Here is an 18,349-nt window from a genome sequence, read left to right on the forward strand (position 1 = left end):
GCAGCCCAAGGGAGGTAATGGGAAGCTGGGGCTCACCAGGTGGAAGAGATGGGGAGAGGCCCCAGAATGTGCCACAGAGGGTGGGGGCACCAGTGGGAATAGGAGCTAAAAGCAGCTGCCCTGACTGCAGCCTGACCTCAGGGTCCCCTAGAACAGGCCTCATCCATCCACTCCTTACCTCCCAACTGGAGACTCAAAGATGACATGATGCCAGATTCCAAGGCAAGGCCTGTTTATTCTTAGGGCGCGCATGCGCTATGGCTTACAAGGCAGACAGCAGTGCTGGTCAGTATAGGGGTTCAGGGCACTGAAGAAAGGGCAGAGTCAACAGGATGTCCATATGGGTGGGTACCGGGCAGGTGTAAGGCAGAGACTATACCTATAGGTCCGGGGTCCTTTGTGGGGGTAGTTCTTAAACCCACGCTCCCCAGGCCTGGGAGCTGGGGTATGGGAAGGGGAGCCTGTCCAGAGACTGCCCTCCTGGGAGCATGGGCCTCCATCCTCAGGCTCCTCATAGAGCCCAGGCACTGCACTATAAGCCCCTAATAGGGCAGAGAGCTGGGGCCTGGCCTAATAACCCACCACACAAGGGAGGGCAGCTCCTACAGGCACATCTGGCTGGCCTCCTCAGCCTTTCCCCGAAAAAGCTCACGTGAGCATGGCCAGAGGGCCCCTGGCTCTCTGTCCTCTGGAAGTCCCTGGGCTTCCACTCAGGATGGTGCTGCTGAGGGGTTGGGGAGGAATGATTTGCAGAGAAAGGTTTGTTTTATTGCAGTTATTTAGAGAGCAAATGGGGGAGGAGCCTCTGGTATTAAGTGGAAATGTGTGGTGCAGGAGATCTTTTTGGGGAAAAAGCAAAAACAAATTCCTTTCAGTCAGCAGGCCTGGGGCAGAGCAGCAAATGCCCTTGGCGATTGTCACACTCTGGCTCCCTTCTCTCCACCACTGTCTCTCATTTGTCTCTTTCTGTCTCTCTCTCCCCGTCTTGCTGGGACAGTCCCCAGCATACAGCAGGTTGGAGATAAGACAGAGGCTCACTGGGGCACAGGTTGCTTTCTGGATGGAGATGAGACCACCTCCAGTCCACTGAGGCGTGGGGAGCTCTAGACAGGCCGGAGGTCCCACATGGGCCCAAACAGGCAGGGAGGGGCTCAGAAGTTGCTGAAGATCTCACGCTTCCGGTTCCAGTCCATCTGGGGTGCCCGTTTGTTGACCCGTGTGGCCCGAGCCTTCTCCTTGGCCTCAGCTGCTGTGGGGCTCAGGTGGAGGCCACTCTCTTGGAATGGATCTCGCTTCCAGGTACCACCATCCTGGGGCATAGGGCAGGCAAGGTGCCAGAAGTCAGCTGTAGACCTGGGCCCCAGACAGGCACCTTCCCAAGAAGCTTACCCCAGAGGCTACCTGGGGGGCAGGGAAGTGGGTACAGGAGGGCTTCCTGGAGTTGACAGCCCCACTTTTTTGTTTTGTTTTTTTTCTGGTACCAGGAATCAAACTCATGACCTCACGCTTGCCAGGCAGGTGCTGTGGCAGCCCCACTATCCAGACTGGAATCTCTAGACACCTACCCCAAGGCCTCTGGCACACCCATGTTTGAACATAGAGTTACCTCAGTGTCCTTGTCTGAGCCCAGTAGGTCACTTCGGGATGAGCACACTGAGCCACCATTGAGCTGGGAAACCAAGGGCAAGGCAGGGCTTCAGGGTCCCCACCCAGGGAGCCACTAGTGTACACAGATACACACATGCACACATACCATAGCTGAGCACGCACACTGCTCACACACCACAGCTACACCTGCACTCCTTTGTACATACCACACCTTTACACGTTTGCATGCATGCCTTTGCACACACACTACACCTTTGCTTGCAGGCCTTTGCGTACATGCACACCACAAGTGTATCTACTACTCCTTTGGTAGTGAGCACCAATCCTCTACTACTGCCCAGATCCAGCTAGCAGGACCCCGGGCACCCAGAAGTGAACAGGTAGGTGGCCAGCCCTGGCCTGTCACAATAAGGGAAGGAAGTATTGGTGCAAGAATCACCCATGAGTATCACCTGGGATGAAGCCAGGGCCAGCTTCCAAGGGTAGGGGGAGACTGCGTGATAAAATAATAGCCACGTAGTACCAGGAACAGAGAAGAGAGGGCAGTGGCCCCAGAACTCCAGGTACCTGCCTGCCCTGTGTGACTAGGGCATGGTGTTGCCCCAGGGCAGGATCCCCACAGATGGTATTAAAGCTGCAGTGATGGGGCCAGACATGAGTCTGGGCCTCACAACCACACTACTTAATGGCAGATATCTCCAGGGGAAGGGGGTGCCTCTGTCAGGCCTGGGGACCCAGAGGTGCACTCTCACCTGGGCAAGGCTGGTCCCGTTGGTAACTGGTGATGGCAGTGGACCTGTGGGGACAGCATGTCAGTGGCTGCTTTCCCCCCACACTGACCCCACCCCATGCCCCCAGGTACTGGCCCACCTTCCACATGGTCTTCAGTGGGCGTGACCCGCAGCTGCTTGAAGTACTCATCAGTCTCAGGGTCCACCACCAGCAGCCGTGCCTCATGCTCTCGTGCCTTGATGCTTGTGACAACCTCAGCATGGCGCAGCCCCTCCACGTTCTGCCCATTCACCTGCCATCACCAGCACAGGGTCAGCAGGGCCCGAGGGACCCAGCCTGCCCCACACCACCTAGCCAGGTGTGCCATCAAATATTCATCGAAGCCACCACCAGCTGAGGCAGCAAGAGGAGTGCCAGCTCAGGTTCCCAGTGACTCCCCTCCTTCAGCAAGGACCCAAGGCCCAGACGTGGACACACATGGCACATCAGTGGGCACAGTACCTCGATGAGCCGGTCCTGGGCACGGAGACCAGAATGGGCAGCAGGTGAACCTGGATCCACAGAGCGAATATACTGGCCAGGCCGAGACTTGTCACTGTGCAGATTAAATCCGTAGCCCTGAGGTCCCTTTTGAAGGTGACAGAGCCGAGGGCGCAGCTCTCTCGAGGGCCCAGTGACATCCTGCAGTCACAAGGGATGTGAGATCAGGCTCTAGGCTCCCAGCCCTAGCAGCCACTCATCTGGACACCACCCACCACCTTAGCAGGGGGTCCCAGGTCTCAGCAACAAACACTCCATGTGCTCCCTGCCCCAGGCCCTCAGTGAGGCTGCCTGAGACAGAGTTCTAGCTGTGGAACCTCGGACAAAGCCTCAGTTTCCAAATGTGAAGTATTTTCAGTTGGGACATCTGCCTTGTGGGATTGTTGAGAAAATTCATGCTCAATGGCAGTGCTATGCACTGGCTGAAATTGCAGGGAGAAGCCAGGTGGAATCAAGCTGCTATCCATCACAGTGACTGACCAACAGAGATGGCTGCACCCCCGGGCCTGACTGTGCATCCCTCCTCCCTGGCTTCCTGCCCCACTTCCAAGGCCTGGTCAGCTCTGTTCCTCCAGGAGGTGGGCCGTAGGCTGCAGCCTGTATGGTGGCTGTGTTTGCTTTCACATTCCAGAGCAAAGCAGAGCCAGTCCCAATCTTGCCGCGCAGAGAACAGGGGCCAGGGTTGGAAGGGGAACCCCAGCCCTGCCCCCACCAGCCTATCAGAAATATAGGAGCACTCATAGTACCAGCAGGGAACCCCCACTGCCACCCAGAGCCCTACCTCACTTTACCTCTGGCATCCTGCAGCTGGGCTCCAGGCCAGGGGATTATGTAGGCAGGGGGCAGGCCCAGTGACCCCCACCCAGCTGGCGATCAGAACAGTAACTGTGGTACTGAATGGCCATCGGGTGCTGGTGCCCAGTTACTGCAGTGGCTAGGGTGAGTAGGCGGGTAGCAGCTCAGGTTTCTGAGGGCGTATGCAGGTGACAGTGTGCTGGCTCCTCCCTCACCTTCCACCTCCCTGCATCTTGTCAATCAGGGATCCTAGGCCAGGCTGGGGCTGGGGGCAGCACTAGGGAAGGGTCCCTCAGGTCTCAGGGAAGCTCTCCAAGGCATGGGAACCCATCTTTCTGTAGCCAGACCACGCCCTGGCAGCTCTAGCTGCCCAATCTTTGAGCTCATTCCAAACCCCAAATCTGACTGGGAAGGTTCTTGTCCATGGGCAGCTACACAGCTATGGAAGCAAGGGCATCTTCCTGCTGCCTTGCTCCAGAGTTCTGGGCCTGCTCCTCAGCCTACACAGCCTGAGCCCCTGCTCTGGACCCCTTCTCTGACACCAAAGCCTGGCTGGATCCCTTGTCTAGCATCTCCTGCTGACCCTCTGACACCTTGCTGTGTGGCCACCAGCTGGACCCATCTCACTAGAAATGAAGGGGTCAGGCTGCTGCTCCTCAACCACCCAGAGGCTCAGCTGACCACACATAGGCTGAATTTCAGGGTATAAGACCTCCAAGGTCTCTAGGGCCCCACTACATAGACACATCCTCTCTCCCAAACAGACCTGGAAGTCCAGGTGAGAGGAATAGGCCTTGACAGGCTTTGGAATAGGCCCTGACACCTCCCCACAGAAGTGCTTCTCAGGGACATATACCATCAAGAGCACAGCCTGAGATGGGAAGGAAGAAACAGACAGAAGCCAGAGCAAGCCCACAGAACAGACATGTGATGTGAGCATGCCTGACTTAGGGAAATGGGCTAGGACGCAGGGCCATATCGCATGGTCAGAGATAAAAGCATCCAAGTTTACACTTTTAAACATCCTACAGGGACACTCACAGCCACCCACACAGGCAAACACAGGACCCATGACGCCAGCCCTGTGGCCTCTTCCCACAGCTTCTGCAACAGCCTGCAGGGCAGGGTCTCTCAAGGCCCCCAAACGGGAAGCAGGATTTGACGGGGGTATCCGGGGCCATGAAGCCAGGCTAAGGCCACATCCGTGCTCTCAGGATCATTCTGGCCATCCCCCTGCCTCACTGAAGAACACTTGCCTCTCCCAGCACAAGCCAAGAAGTTCCTACTAATTATTAGCATAAGTCCCTCTCATTACAAGCTGGTCCAAGGGGTGCCAGACTTGGCAAGAGACCCTCAATTGGAGGGACTGCAATAGGGGGCCTGGCTAGCCTACGTGGTGCAAGAGGGGGGCAGGCAAGCAGCGGGGGAGGGGGGGCGCATTGCTGGAATTCCTTCTCTCTGGCCTGGCTCTGCGCACTTCCTGCTGCCTCCCTCCAAGCCCTCTGGGTCCTGCAGGCTCCCAGCCCAATCGCCCAAGAAGTGAAAGGCAAGCCCTGGTCCCCCGACCCCCGGCTAAGCCTATGACCAAAGAGACTGGCATAGAAGTGTCCCAAGAGTCAGGCAGTGCCCCCCCAGATGGTGACTCACCAGCACTGACAGAGAAAGGCCCCCATTGTTGCTTGGGGTCCAGCCTACTTACACAAAGGTCCCCAAGTCCTCCTCCTCCCTGGAGGAATGAGCAGAGGCTGGGGTCCCCACAGCCCAGCCCTTCCCCCACCCCACCTGACCTGCACAAGTCCCCAGGGTGGGCTCTGTGGAAGGCCTCCTGGAGCTGGGGTGGGTGGTGTAGAATTCCTGGAGCGGGCCATGAGAGGCAGGACAGAAATGGCAAGCAGTCAGCATACAGCCTGGAGTGGCCTGAGCTCTCTGGCCAGACCAGGCTACCACCCTACTTATCTACCTCCTGCGGGAGCCCAGGTTCCCTGGGGATGGGTGGGGACATACAGACTGAGTCACTTTGGGGAGCAGGGTGGTGACTGAGCCCTGTCCCCTGCTGTGACTCCAACACAGCACCCCCCACCTAACTGGGTTTCCGTCCCAAGAAAGGAAGGAAGGAAGCCACTGGGAGGCCCTGCCCTACTGTTGGACCCAGGGCTGAGGAGACAGGCAAGGGAGGGAACCCCAGCCCCAGGATAGAGGACAGTCCTACGGTGGCTCATACAGAGCAGGAGGAGGACTGCAGGAGCCTGGAGAGCCCCAGAACCCTCTTGCAGGCACTGCATCCAGTACCCTGCAGCTACCTACCCCTCACCCATCTGCCCCCAAAGCCCTCCAGATGCGGAGATCACAGCTGGGGGTGAGGGGGTGGATGACAAGGGTTTGTCACCACTTTCCTGGCCCTGGCACTGCTGGCTGCCCTGTCTGTTTGGGAGCCATTCCTTCGTCACTGCTAGAATCAGCTACACTGCAGCTGCAGCCACCCCCAGCCTCATGTGGCCCTGGGCTGAGTCACCACTGACAAGGCCTTCTAGGCCCCCAGAGGAAAGGACAGACCACACCAGTGTCCTTCATGCCCCACCTTCCCTACAGAGCCCGGGACAGAGGACCCTTGAGGCACAGAGACGGCAAAGGCAGCCCTTGCTTCCCTTGGGGCACTTAATGGGCCCCACACATACCTCCTAAATCTGTCCCTCTTCCACAAATACTCTCATCAGAGAACATCCTGGCAGGGTGCACCCCACCCTCACACACTCCTTGCATTCAACCCCACAGCAAATGTCTCTAAGCCTGGCTCAGCTGGGGTCACACACATGAGGCTCCACTCTCCCCTCCAGGGAGTGACTCAATCCCCAGGGTCCCCTGACCTCCAAGACTCCCAGTCCCCAAGTTAGCCTCATCCATAGAGGGACCTGCCCATCACACCCCCCTTTGTTCCTCTAAAAATACGCCCAAAGGAAGCCCCCTCCTAGGGTTTCCTGCAGCCCCCAGTGCCTGAAATAGCAGAGAGGGGGGAAGGTCCCACCCAAGGCTGAGGTGCCTCAGCCACCCCACCTCTAGATAAGGTCCAAGGGCGGATTTTTCCACAGGAAGGTGAACTCAGCTACCACCGTTGTGTCTAAATCAATGGACAAATGCTGGGGGGGTGCTTCCTCCTGGGGGAGGAAGGGAGGAGGTGCCCAATTCTCAGCCAGGGGGAGGGGGCCCTGGGACCAGCTGGCCACCAGCAGGACTTCCCTGAAAGACTCCTGCCCTTTGGCAGCTTTGGGGCAGTCTAGACTCTAGGGCTCAGCACATGCCTTCCAGTCCCAGGGAACAAAAAGGATCTATGGGTCCCCTGGCCAGGCTTTCACCCAGGCAGGGATTCCACTGGGAATGCCATCTCCCCATCCCAAAAGAGGCTCCACAAGGCTCAAATCCTAGGCACAGCTAAGGAAAGGGAAAGGGAAATGGCAGATCTCAAGGTGCTCTGCACACCCAGAAACTTCAGGACCTGACAATGCCACTGCCCCTAGGCTACTGGATCTCAAAGTGGGATCTGGGGAGCCTCTAGACTTTAATCCCTTTGGGTAGTTGTGATGGGGTTCTGAGTATAAGAGAAAATATGAGGACTTCCAGGAGGTACAACAAACAGCCCCAGACCCTTCCTTCTGGCTACCTGGAAGGAGGTGGGGCAGGCTCTCCCTTGTTCTTTTTTTTTTTTTTTTTTTTTTTTTAAAGACAGAGTCTCTCTGTAGTTTAGACTGGCCCCAGGCTGGCCATGAGCTTTCAGGGATCCTCTTGCCTCAACTTCCCACTTTAGCCTCCCAAGTGCTAGAATTACAGGCACGTGCTACTACTCTTGGCTCCCCGGTTTTTTGGGGGACTGGTAACCTGGAAAGGAGGCAGGGACAAAGGACGGGTGCTACACAGGAGGGCCACAGCTGACCATGGTGGCACATGCCTGTAATCCCAGCACTAGGGAGGTTGAAGCAGGAGGATGGCCATGAGTTCAAAGCCAGCTTGGGCTACACAGCAAGACCTTGTCTCAAAAAAAAAAAAAGGGCCGCAGTGGGCTTTTATCTGGCGGAGTCACTGCATTAGGACCCCAATACATGAAGAGCAGGCCTGAGCAGGCAATGCAAAGCACTGACTGGGTGCTAGCCCTGCCCTTATTCCTTGGTCCACTCTAGCTCCAGCTGTGTTGAGCCCTCAATTCAGTGTGTCCTCAGCTCCTCCTAATCAAAACACTGCCCAAGAATGAAGAATGCAAGAATTCAGCCTCCTGGAGACCTCCCCAGGACACAGAGACTCCCAGGGCCACTAACAGACACCTAGCCCAGACACAGAACTAGGCACGTGAGGTCCTACAACCCACCAGCTCTTCCCCGGACTCCTCAGCCACTGGGCCCTAGAGTGGGGCACAATGAGGGCAGAAGGAGTGGCCCCAAGTGGCCTAGAGGGTGGTCACCAGTGGTCACTGAGGCAGAGAAGGGGTCCCCAGAGGCAGAAGAAACAGTGGCTAGTAGAGGTGATCAGAAGTGCAAACTAGGCCTGGCGTGGTGGCGCACGCCTGTCATCCCAGCACTCGGGAGGCTGAAGCAAGAGGATCGTTGAGAGTTCGAGACCAGCCTGGGCTACCAAGTGAGCTCAAGGCCAGCCTGAACTGCATAGCGAGACCCTGTCTCAAAAAGACAAAAAACAAACAAACAGAAATGCAGACTGTCATCAAAAGGCTGAGATGGTGGTTCTGGGAACAGCTGAGTGACCCTATAGTCAAGCCTGCCATACCTTCTGGCCAGCATCAGAGCTGAGGCTGCCCCCACGTGCCCAGTCGGCCTTCAGTTCCCAGGGGTCATGGGCTGGTGGAAGGCCTCGCTGGGCCATCTCTTCGGTGCAGGTCAGCTGCCGCCGGCGAAGCTCCTCATCCGTCTCCTTGTCTACCACCAGCAGCCGTGTCTGCCCTTCCACAGCCTTGATCCTCTGTACCACCTAGGACAGGGGGTGATGGAGAGGGTCAGTGGCCAGCACCTTGGGCAACACATGGACACTGGCACCACCCTGGGTTGACCCAGGCATGGGCTAGTAGCAAGGAGGCTGGTCTGCAGGGGTGGGCAGCTGGATGAAAAGGCATGCGGGCTCCGCCTCCCCACTCCCAGACTCCAGTAGCACCCTCCCTTTTATCCTGGAGTGCCTCTCACTAGCGCCTGGATTGCAAAGGCTTTGGGGTCCTCTCAGTCCTTGGCCTCAGCACTGAGTCTTCTCCAAAAGGGGCTTGGAAGAAGCGGGTGCGAAAGAGTCACAGAGTCAGTCAGTAGAGAGTCAATCTGTCTGAAAGTGGCAAAGATGTGCCTAGCTGGGCTTCAGGTTTTCAGTCTGAGAGAGTATGTGCACATGTGTGTATATATCCATGCATGTATATGTGTGCTCTTGTGCACATATCTGTTTTGCTCTGTCTCTGGCTGGTATGCAAGAGTGGTCCCTTTGTGCCACTGTGGTGTGCTTGGGCCTGTTTCCGTCACCAACATAACAGTCTAAATTCCTGCCTCTGACCCTCCCATTCCCTTGTAGACCATGACTAGGGACCCATTCCGGCTGTATCTGCAGACAAGTGAAGACCTGGGTTTCTGGCTCAGGTACATCCACACATCCCATAAGCAGGATTCAGTCCCAGCAGGTGAGGGGGTCATATGCAGGTCCACTGTGGGACAGGTGTAGCTTTACAGCTGTCCATGTGTCTAAGTGGATGCTTAGGAAACGTGGCAAGCATGCAGGCAGTCATGGAACAGCCAGGGTGTCTGTGTGCACCCACAGGGAGAAAGGGAAGTACCTGCTAGCACAGGGTAAGAAGAGTGACAACCCCGGCCCCTCCTGGAGCCCCCACCACTGATCTGTTCAGCAGATGTCAACATACGGACAGGAAGGTCTGATCAGGGCCCATCTTCTCTGGTCCCCTAACGTCCCTCCTCTTTTCCCATGACCTAGAGAGTGACAGGAAAAATCCAACATCCTCTTGCTTTCTGATGTGGGACCTGGGTAAGTTATCTATAGTCCCAAAGTATTGGTTTCCTCATCTGTAAAATGGAGGTTGTAGCTGTACTTCCTCCTCTCCTGGGGCAGTGGGGAAGGTCCATTATGGTTCTGTGTGAAACTCTTGGATACCTTCACCCCAGAGGCCTGTGATAAGCAGGTACACTTGGGGTGAGGGTGGCAGTGACTGCCAAACAGAGGCCAACAACAGCTCTCCCAGGGTCTCCCTACCTGTTGGACCAACCTTCTAACCTCCAACCCTACCCTTTTAAAGCACATAGCCATATTTGGTTGATGCTGTAGGAAAAAGACAGGATGACAGGGGGATAGATAGACAGACTCCTGAGGGAGATAAAAGTTCCACTCCTGGCACAGCCAAGAACAAGTTTACTATCTCCAGGCCCCACGACTGGCCACAAAGACAGATCCTGACCTGACTGGCTAGTGCTGTGAGGGACATAAGAGACCTGGAGCAGAAAGGATGGAAGAAGGCTGGACCCCAGCCAGCATCTGGAGTGAGTCTGCTGCCAGTGAAAGACAGATACCCCAGGGGGCAGAAGATGCAGAGAGAAAAGCCTGCATGCTCTACAGGCCTTCCTCCAGCTGCAGGAGGCAGGGGCTTCTGTAGTGACCCCAGCCCAGGCAGGAAGGCTCAGAGGAGAGGGAAGCACCTCAGGAGCCAAGGAATGTGCCGCCACACCCAGCTGGGATGCACATTAGTACACTGGCTTCAGACACTGCCAAGTACACATAGCCAGACATGCAGACGGGTGCACACATACACATACATAACCCAGCTCACACAGGCAGATATGCAGATCTGTCCAACCCAGTTCTAGGCACACAGTCCAGCACACAACCAGACACACAGGTGTACTCTTACTGTGACCTTTCCCTCCACATACTGGCAGATATGAGCACACGTGGATACCCCAGAGGACCGGTACAGTCACACACATTTCCAGTTGTGTACACACACTCACAGAAAAACATTTGTGCCAAGATGTCCCAATGTGCCCGAATCCCAACACAGTTACACTGAGGCCAAAGCACAGAAGGAACCAGAGCCAAGGGCCAGAGCAGCCGCAGTGACCCCTCCTTGCCAGAATCCCCCCCACACACATGTGCAGCACTGGGCTTCCCTGCGAGGACCCAGCTGGACCACATCCCCCATTTCGCCACGGAGCCTACACAGGCCGCCGTGTGCCACCTCTACACACACACACACACTCTCCTGGCCTCAGTAGGGTTAAGTGAACCGGGGGTCCTCTGCACTCCCGGGGAGGAGCCAGCCCGGGGCGGGGCACAGGCACCCACCTGGTGGTGTGTTTCACCCTCCACGTTGACACCGTTAACCTCGACCAAGCGGTCCCCAGCGCGCAACGCGGCCGCCTCGGCGGGGGATCCCGGCTCCACGCGCCTGATGAACTGCCCTCGGCGGCCCTTCTCGCCGTGCAGGTGGAAGCCGTAGCCTTGCTCGCCGCGCACCAAGCAGCACAGGCGCGGCCGCAGTGGCTCCGGCGCGGCCATGGCGCCGCTGCCCCCCGGCCGGCCGCTGCTGCCCACAACACGCACGACAGGCAGGCAGTAGGGCGGGGGCGCAGGCGGCGACACTGGGGACCCGCGGCGGCCTCAGTGACTCCGGCTTGCTCGCTCCGATCTTCTCGGGCTCGGGCTCCGGCTCCGGCTCCAGCTCCGGCCCCAACCCGGGCCCCGCCAGGCCTGCGGCACCGCCCCCGCGCCCGCCCTTTCCCCGCCCCCGCTGCCGGCTGCCCCCTCCCGACCCAAGCCCTGCTGGCTAGCCACCCCCCACACACAACCGCTTGGACTCCCCGCAGGCCCAGGGACCACAGGCGTGGGGGGCTGCGGGCCAAGGTAGTTCCGAAGTCACTGGCACCCTCCTTTCTCTACTCCACATTTTGGGCATCCTCCTTAGCACCAGCACCTTTGCCTTCTATGCTAGGAACATTATTGGACACCTGTGTGTGCTGCACTAAGACAGGCTCCTGTAGATGGGGAGCAGCTTAGAGAATGGGTTCCCAGCCCGAGGAACACCACGCAGGGCCCAGAGGGTACAACCAGGACGACAGCCCACTCCATCCTCAGGAAACCCACTCTCCACCTCTCAGAATCCCCTCTGCCTGTTCACCCTTTGCTGTCCGTGAATCTGGATCCCATTCTGCAGCCAGAGTTGCCTTGGCCCAGCGAAGTCCCAGGATAGCACAGGAGGCAAAAAGAGGGGTTTAAAGTGACATGCAGTACCCCTTCCCTAGATTACAGAAGCTGGTGACTGGATGACTCCCTGAACCTCCTGGTGTGGGTTTGGGTCTGCTAAACATCCTGCCCTCCATATCCCTGCCTCTAGGGACCTGAATTTGTTTAGCTGAAATGGAAGGATCTTTGGTGCCCTCCTCTTGACCTGGGATGAACTTTGCTAGGTCTTTGGCCCGGGAGCTATAGAGGGTGGTCAGCTGCTCCACATTAACCAAGCTAGTCAGGTTCTCCTCTTTCCTGCTGCCCAACTTCCCAACCCTACTACCTTCCCAAGCATGATTGTTCCTTCTCCGACAGCAGAACAGTAATAATCACATGGAGCATCTTTTACAATTCTCAAGCCTCTTTGTATGCGGTTTGCCTGAACAACAGGGATGGAGAGGGTATTATACAGATCAGAAAACTAAAAGTAGGAGCAGGAAGAAAGCCATGAAAGCTTACACAGCTCGGCTTGGGCCCAGGGCTGTGAGACCACACTTCATGGAGGAGCATCTTCTTAGGCACAACAATACAGTAGAGTCCCAGGGTTACCCCAACCCACCGACCTTCACATACCTGCCTTCCAGGGTTCAGGCATGGCCAGCCTAGACAGTTCCCCATGTGGACAGGAGAAGCAGGTTTGTCTTAGTCTTTGCCTGACGTTCTCAGCTCTCCAATCCCCTTGGCTGGGCTCCCCAAACCCCACCCTTACACACACACAGAGGCTGGGCCTGCTTCTGGGCAACCTCTGGGGCATGGCCCCTTGGGTGCCCACACCCCAGTGGCTGCCCTTAAAAGCCACTTAGGCAAAGGCTACATAGCTGCTCTCTACCCTTAACCCCTCTGCAATTCCTAGTTGATGCTGCCATAGGCTCTATCCTGTCTGGCTACATCCATTTGTCTGTCTGCCTGTCCAGAGGCTGCCTGTTTGAACTGTGACTGGCTTCCCTGGCCCCAGCCTGGTACTGCTACCCTCAGAGATGGTGAGGATGGGTGTGGGCAGTATTTCTACCATGTACCCTTAGGAGTCATCCTGCAGCAACCAAGACCATCTAGACAGACCAGACTGTCACTTAATAGCCATACTAGACTGGAAGGAGGTAGCCCAATGGGAGACCACCAAGCCAGGGATTAGGAAAGTAGGGGCCAGAGTTCCTAAGACAGGGGGCCTAGGAGATCTCTTACCCTTCTGTAGGACAAATTCCAGATCAGACCCAGCCCTCCCGGACCTTCTGCAGCCCAGGGCTCAGCTCCATACTCACCCCGTGACCTATGATGGGACAAGGACAAAACACGACCAGAGGGAAGGGTAATCAGGGACATGTGGTCACAACCAGGGGCAAGGATCAAAGATATGTCACAGGACATTGTAATCACAGAGTAGCAAAAGAGTCCACAAAGGAAAAAGGAAACAAGAAGCACCAGGGAAAGTATCAGTAACAAGGCAACATCTTAGGATAACAAAGAAAGAGGGTGCCTATGCCTGGCAGAGTAGGTAACACTGACAGAATAAAGAAAAACACCCAGAGAAGACTAGGCCACTATTTCTCAGGGGGTAGCAGGAATAACTGAGAGGTGACAGAGTAAGTGTGAAGAGCCCAAGGCTGCAGAGTGGGACACAAAGTGACACACAGTTGTGATGGGTGAGTCCTCCCAGGCCTCCTCCCTCTGCCGGTCTAGGCACCTCAGGCAGCCAGGATGCTGCGGAGGAGGTGGGAGGCAGAGAGATGGGCAGGCAGAAAGGCACCAACAAAGGCCTGCAGCAGGGACAGGAAAGTCGCAAGGGTCTCCAAGGATGAGATAGGAGAAAGGGCCCATGAGGCCTTAGGGTGATGCCACAAGGATGGTGGACTTTATTTGCTAGTTCTTTGAGAAGTGGGGTGACCTGGCCCCTAGGCCAGCCACAGACAGGAAGGTCAAGACAGGTCATCAGGGGCCTAGGCCCTTCCTCACCCCACCCTAACCCTGCCCATTTACTAAATGGAGGGGTGCTCTGTAACAGAGGGAGAGCTGGTGAGTCCAACCTCTCAGCCCTCGCCTGTCCTAGACTGTCAGAGGGCTCCCCCGTAGGATAGGAGTGGCCCTTGCACCCCCATTAGGGCAGAAGGCTTTTATCTGAGCATCAGACCTGCACCCTTCCTGCAACACCTCCTCTCAGGAGGAGGCTGGAGTTTTGGGGCGAGGTGGCTCTGAGAGGCGGCAGTGGACAGAAGCCTGGGAATTCTGGGAGTGGAGCCATGAACCTAAATCCCAGTAATAGCCTAGAGCGTCCCGGGCACCGCTGCCTCCTTAATGGGTACTAATGGACCCACATCACCAGGGCTCACTTAGACCCTCCTCCCTCAGATTGCAGCGTCTCACAGGCCGCGGGGAGCAAGAGCCCAGCGCGGAGAGGGCAGGAATCTCGGGACCGCAGAGGGTGGGGCGGCTTTGCTCCGCCCGCCAGGCCCCGCCCCTCCGCCACGGCCCCTCCCATTGCCGAAGAGAGGTCCTTCCTGGATGCTGCCGCCCGCAAAAGCATCCGCGCAGCGCCCCCTGACGAGAACGTGTGGATTGCGTCGCGGGAGGGGAGTCTGCCCCAAGCCTTGTCCATCTGGCTTGAAGCAGGTCTAGTCCTGTAGGATGGGGATTGGGATGAGGCCAGTGCCCTCTAGCCGGTTGTGCAGCACTGACACAGAAACGAGTGCCATGGGGAGTGACAGGCACAGAAGTCTGGCCTCTGCTGAACTGCTAATTGGTTCTGCCTCTTCACCTTGGCCCCCAGCACCCACCACTCTGGGCCAGGGTATATCCAGGCAATTTTGCCAAGAGTCCCAGCACTTGTTTGTTTGTTTTTTTTTTTTTTTGGGTTTTCTCCGGTACCGGGAATCGAACTCACGACCTTGCGCATGCCAGGCAGGCGCTTTTGCCGCTGAGCTAAATCCCCAGCCCCCGAGTCCCAGCACTTGTGACCAAATATTTGAAGACCATTTGGCACCAGGCACTGGCAAACATTGGGCAAATATCTATGCAACCCAGGGAAATAGGGATTTGTGTACCTTGACCAAGCAAGGGAGCCCCAGGGTTAAGACAGCTGTCAGAGGAGCAACTAACTCAGCTGGGGTCCCTGCAGACATCCTTCAGGGTGGCAGCTCTGGATGGTTCAAGAATCTTGCCCAGGCCAGGCATGGTGGTGCATGCCTGTAATCACAGCACTTAGGAGGCCAAGGCAGGAGGATCGCTGTGAGTTAGAGGCCAGCCTGGGTTACAAAGTGAGTTCAAGGCCACCCTGAACTGCACAGTGAAACCCTGTCTCAAAAAAAGAAAAGACCAAAAAAAAAAAAAAAAAAGAATCTTTCCCAGAGGTCCTGCAGGTGAGAGCAGAAGATAGGGAAGCAGAGGGAGCCACGAGTCTGGGCACAGGGCCAACAGTGGGGGTCATATGTAGGAGGGGCATGATGGTGTTGTGCACTGGCAGTGACAAGGTCAGGAAATCCACTTGTTGTTGTTTTTTGTTTGTTTTGTTTTTTGAAATAGGATTGCTTTATGTAGTTCAGGTTGGCCTTGAACTGACTATGTAATGATTACTGAATGTATCAAACATTCAGCGAGCCTCTTGTCTCAGCTTCCAGAGTCCTGAGATTATAAGTGGGCACCACCATGCCTGGTGATACCACCCTTTAAAAGGTCAGGTTTGGTGAGGACCAGAGGCAGGAATGGAAGTGTGGGCATGCAGGGAGAATAAATCTACTTGAGGGGTCCATGACCTCCCTTTCTCCCAATTTAGCATGTGAAAAAGAGCTGGGTGAAATCAAGGGAATAAATTTAGGGGTCCATAAGAATTGGGAGGTGGAACAAAAAGTAGCAGCCACACTTGAGGTCCAAGATGGGAGAAGGATATATCCAGGGGTCAGAATAAACTGTCAGAATGGGGTGACAGACCTGGACAGTCCCAGGGCAGACCCCACAACATGGCCAAAGGAGGGCTCTGAGGGAAGATAGCACCAGGGCACAGTGAACCACACAGCTTGAGGTCCAGGGCCACTGTGGAAGTCAGAGGCCAGACTGACACCGATTGAAAGGCTGGGGTGTAGGTCAGTGGCAAAGCTCTTGTTCAGCATGTATGAGGCCCTGGGTCCAATTCCCACCACCACCACAGCAAAAACAATAAAAGAAAAAAGCTGCATCCATGAAGCTGACTGAAGAGGAAGCAGGACAGTGGAGGAACACAGACATTTATGGGGGAGCTGCTGCAAGGGACCCGGGTGGAGTGAGATCCGTCTTTTTTTTTTTTTTTTTTGTCTTTTTGAGACAGGATCTTACTATGCAGTTCAGGCTGACCTTGAGCTCACTTTGTAGCCCAGGCTGGTCTCAAACTCTCAGTGATCCTCCTGCCTCAGCCTCCCAAGTGCTGGAATTACAGGCTTGTGCCACCACGCCCAGCAAGATCCTTTTTAATTCAGGATGGCAGAGCACATTTAAGTTGAGGCTTGAGCCAATGACTGGAAATGCAGAGGCACATAAAAACTGGAGGGTTTCCTTGAGGCATGAGGTGCTCAGGTGCGGGGCCTTCTTCCATACAAGAGAGCACAGTGGTGAGGAAAGAGCCTGATGGTTCCTACTAATTCTCCAGAAGCCTTTGGCTGAGGGAAAGGAGCGGGTTCAATGTTAAAACTGATGTTGGGGGGGCTGGGGATTTAGCTCAGCAGCAAAGCACCTGCCTGGCAAGAGCAAGGTCATGAGTTCAATTCCTGGTACCGGAAGAAAAACAAAACAAAACAAAACAACAACAACAAAAAAGACGAAAACTGATGTTGGGAGATGGGCTAAAACCTGGGTCTGCTGCCCATGTTGGAAGCAGAGCCCTCAATCCAGGCTCACCTTCCCCTATACCTCAGCCAATAGGCAGGGACATGGGATTTGCCTTGTCCCTTACATAGGTGTTCATAGAGTCAGTCATCAGTCCCCGGGGCCTGGTTTATGACCCACTCCTGAACAGGAGGGGATCACTGGTGGAGGAAGGGACCTAGACCCCAGCAGCGTCTTTCCCTTGCTTCCCACTCTGCCTGGCAGTGACATAGATTCCTGCAGCTGGCCAGCGAGCCACCACCACCTTCGCCTGGTAAAGAAAGGGGCTCTTGACATTTGCCAGGGCGTGGGCGAGGCTTCGCGCGCCATGAAGGTGGATGCAAAGTACACATTGGAGCAGAAAAGGGTCACAAGCGGGGGCGCAGGAATCAGGCTAGTTTTATTGACCAGAACACCAGGCCTGGCCAGAGCCAGGAGCTGTGCGCCCTAGAAGCAGCGACTGCTGCTGGTTCAGGCGCAGGGCCGACGAGGGCAGTGAATGTTCTCAGGGCGGTCCTGGAGCCAAGCCGGGCTGGTGAAGGCCATTTGCTCCAGGGACCGTGGCTGGGTCGAAGACGAAGACTTCTCTCCAAAGGCTCTAGAAAACACAGCAGGAATCTGGGAAGGGGGCTGACCGCTGCCCCCAGGCTTCAAGAGCAGAGTACTGCGCCAGAAAGCCTTCCTCAAAGCCCAGTGGGGAACACAGTAGCAGCAGGGAGTTAGGCTGGGGGTGGGGATGCCAGATCACATTTCTATCAGATTTCCAAGACCCTCTTACCTCCTGCTGTCGTGAATGCCCTTTCCCTCTCCCTCCCTCTCTCTCTCTCTCTCTCTCTCTCTCTCACACACACACACACACACACACACACACACTTACCTGGCAGACACAGCTGAGGTCCAGGAGTGGATGCCCAGCCTCGGCTCGAGCTCCGGGGAGCGCGGACTCCGAGGGGCACGGATCGGGAGCCCTGCTCCGGGGCTCCGGCGTCGCGCCTCCCACAACTCCCGCAACCCCGAGGGAAGCAGGAGAAGGGCGTTGCGGGGTGCTGGCCCAGGAGCCAAGATGTCCCAGGAGAGGGGATCGGACGCCGGGCGCAGCGCGCGACGCCACAGGTAGGGCGAGCGGCGCAGCCCCATGAGTAGACCGGCTGCGCGGCCCACCGTGTGGTAGCGGGGACTCGCCACGTGCTTGTACCAGGCGCCCGCGGGCGGCGGCAGCAGAAGCAGAAACAGCAGCACCCCAAGCAGCCGCCGGACCCCAGGAGCCCCCCGCCCCGGGGCCCGAACCACCCGGCTCCGCGCCAGGGCGCTCACGTCCACCACCGCCCGGCGGGGCGGGCCAGCAACTGGTTCCGTTTGATCTATGAGCAAGGCAGCGGACCTGGTTTGTCTGGCTGTCCGTAAGCGGGCGCAGGCTACAGGCCAGTAGTTGGTCCTCCGCGGGTCCTACTATAACCGCTTGCTGGGTGGCCCCGCCCTCTCCCGCCTCCACGGTACCTACTCGGCTGGGGGCGGGGGCTTCTAGGAGAATCTTGTTGAGTAGCTGCTGACTAGAACTGCTCTTGAGGCCCCATTGGGACCGTCCCTG

At 56.7% G+C, this 18,349-nt stretch overlaps 2 protein-coding genes across 2 annotated transcripts in view; both read right to left on the reverse strand.

Annotated features, from left to right (window-relative positions):
* Positions 1 to 215: 215 nt before the first annotated feature.
* Slc9a3r2 (solute carrier family 9, subfamily A (NHE3, cation proton antiporter 3), member 3 regulator 2) lies at positions 216 to 11,374 on the reverse strand (the record flags this gene model as incomplete). Its single annotated transcript, XM_005391472.2, is given in 7 exon segments — positions 216 to 1,310; positions 1,607 to 1,669; positions 2,361 to 2,404; positions 2,479 to 2,632; positions 2,842 to 3,021; positions 8,443 to 8,643; positions 10,999 to 11,374. Coding segments are annotated over 7 exon segments (1,014 nt in total). The 3' UTR covers positions 216 to 1,151.
* A 5,767-nt stretch (positions 11,375 to 17,141) lies between these two features.
* Npw (neuropeptide W) overlaps positions 17,142 to 18,349 on the reverse strand; it is a 3,248-nt gene continuing 2,040 nt past the window's right edge. The window contains exons 2-3 of the mRNA XM_013517652.1: positions 17,639 to 18,207; positions 17,142 to 17,359 (exon numbers count right to left, since the gene is read on the reverse strand). Of these exons, the coding sequence (XP_013373106.1) occupies positions 17,233 to 17,359; positions 17,639 to 18,207 (696 nt within the window). The 3' untranslated portion in view covers positions 17,142 to 17,232. The remainder of the gene's footprint in view (positions 17,360 to 17,638; positions 18,208 to 18,349) is intronic.

Source organism: Chinchilla lanigera, unplaced genomic scaffold (genome assembly GCF_000276665.1).
Source record: "Chinchilla lanigera isolate Chin_1 unplaced genomic scaffold, ChiLan1.0 scaffold00041, whole genome shotgun sequence".
Taxonomy (NCBI): Eukaryota; Metazoa; Chordata; class Mammalia; order Rodentia; family Chinchillidae; genus Chinchilla; species Chinchilla lanigera.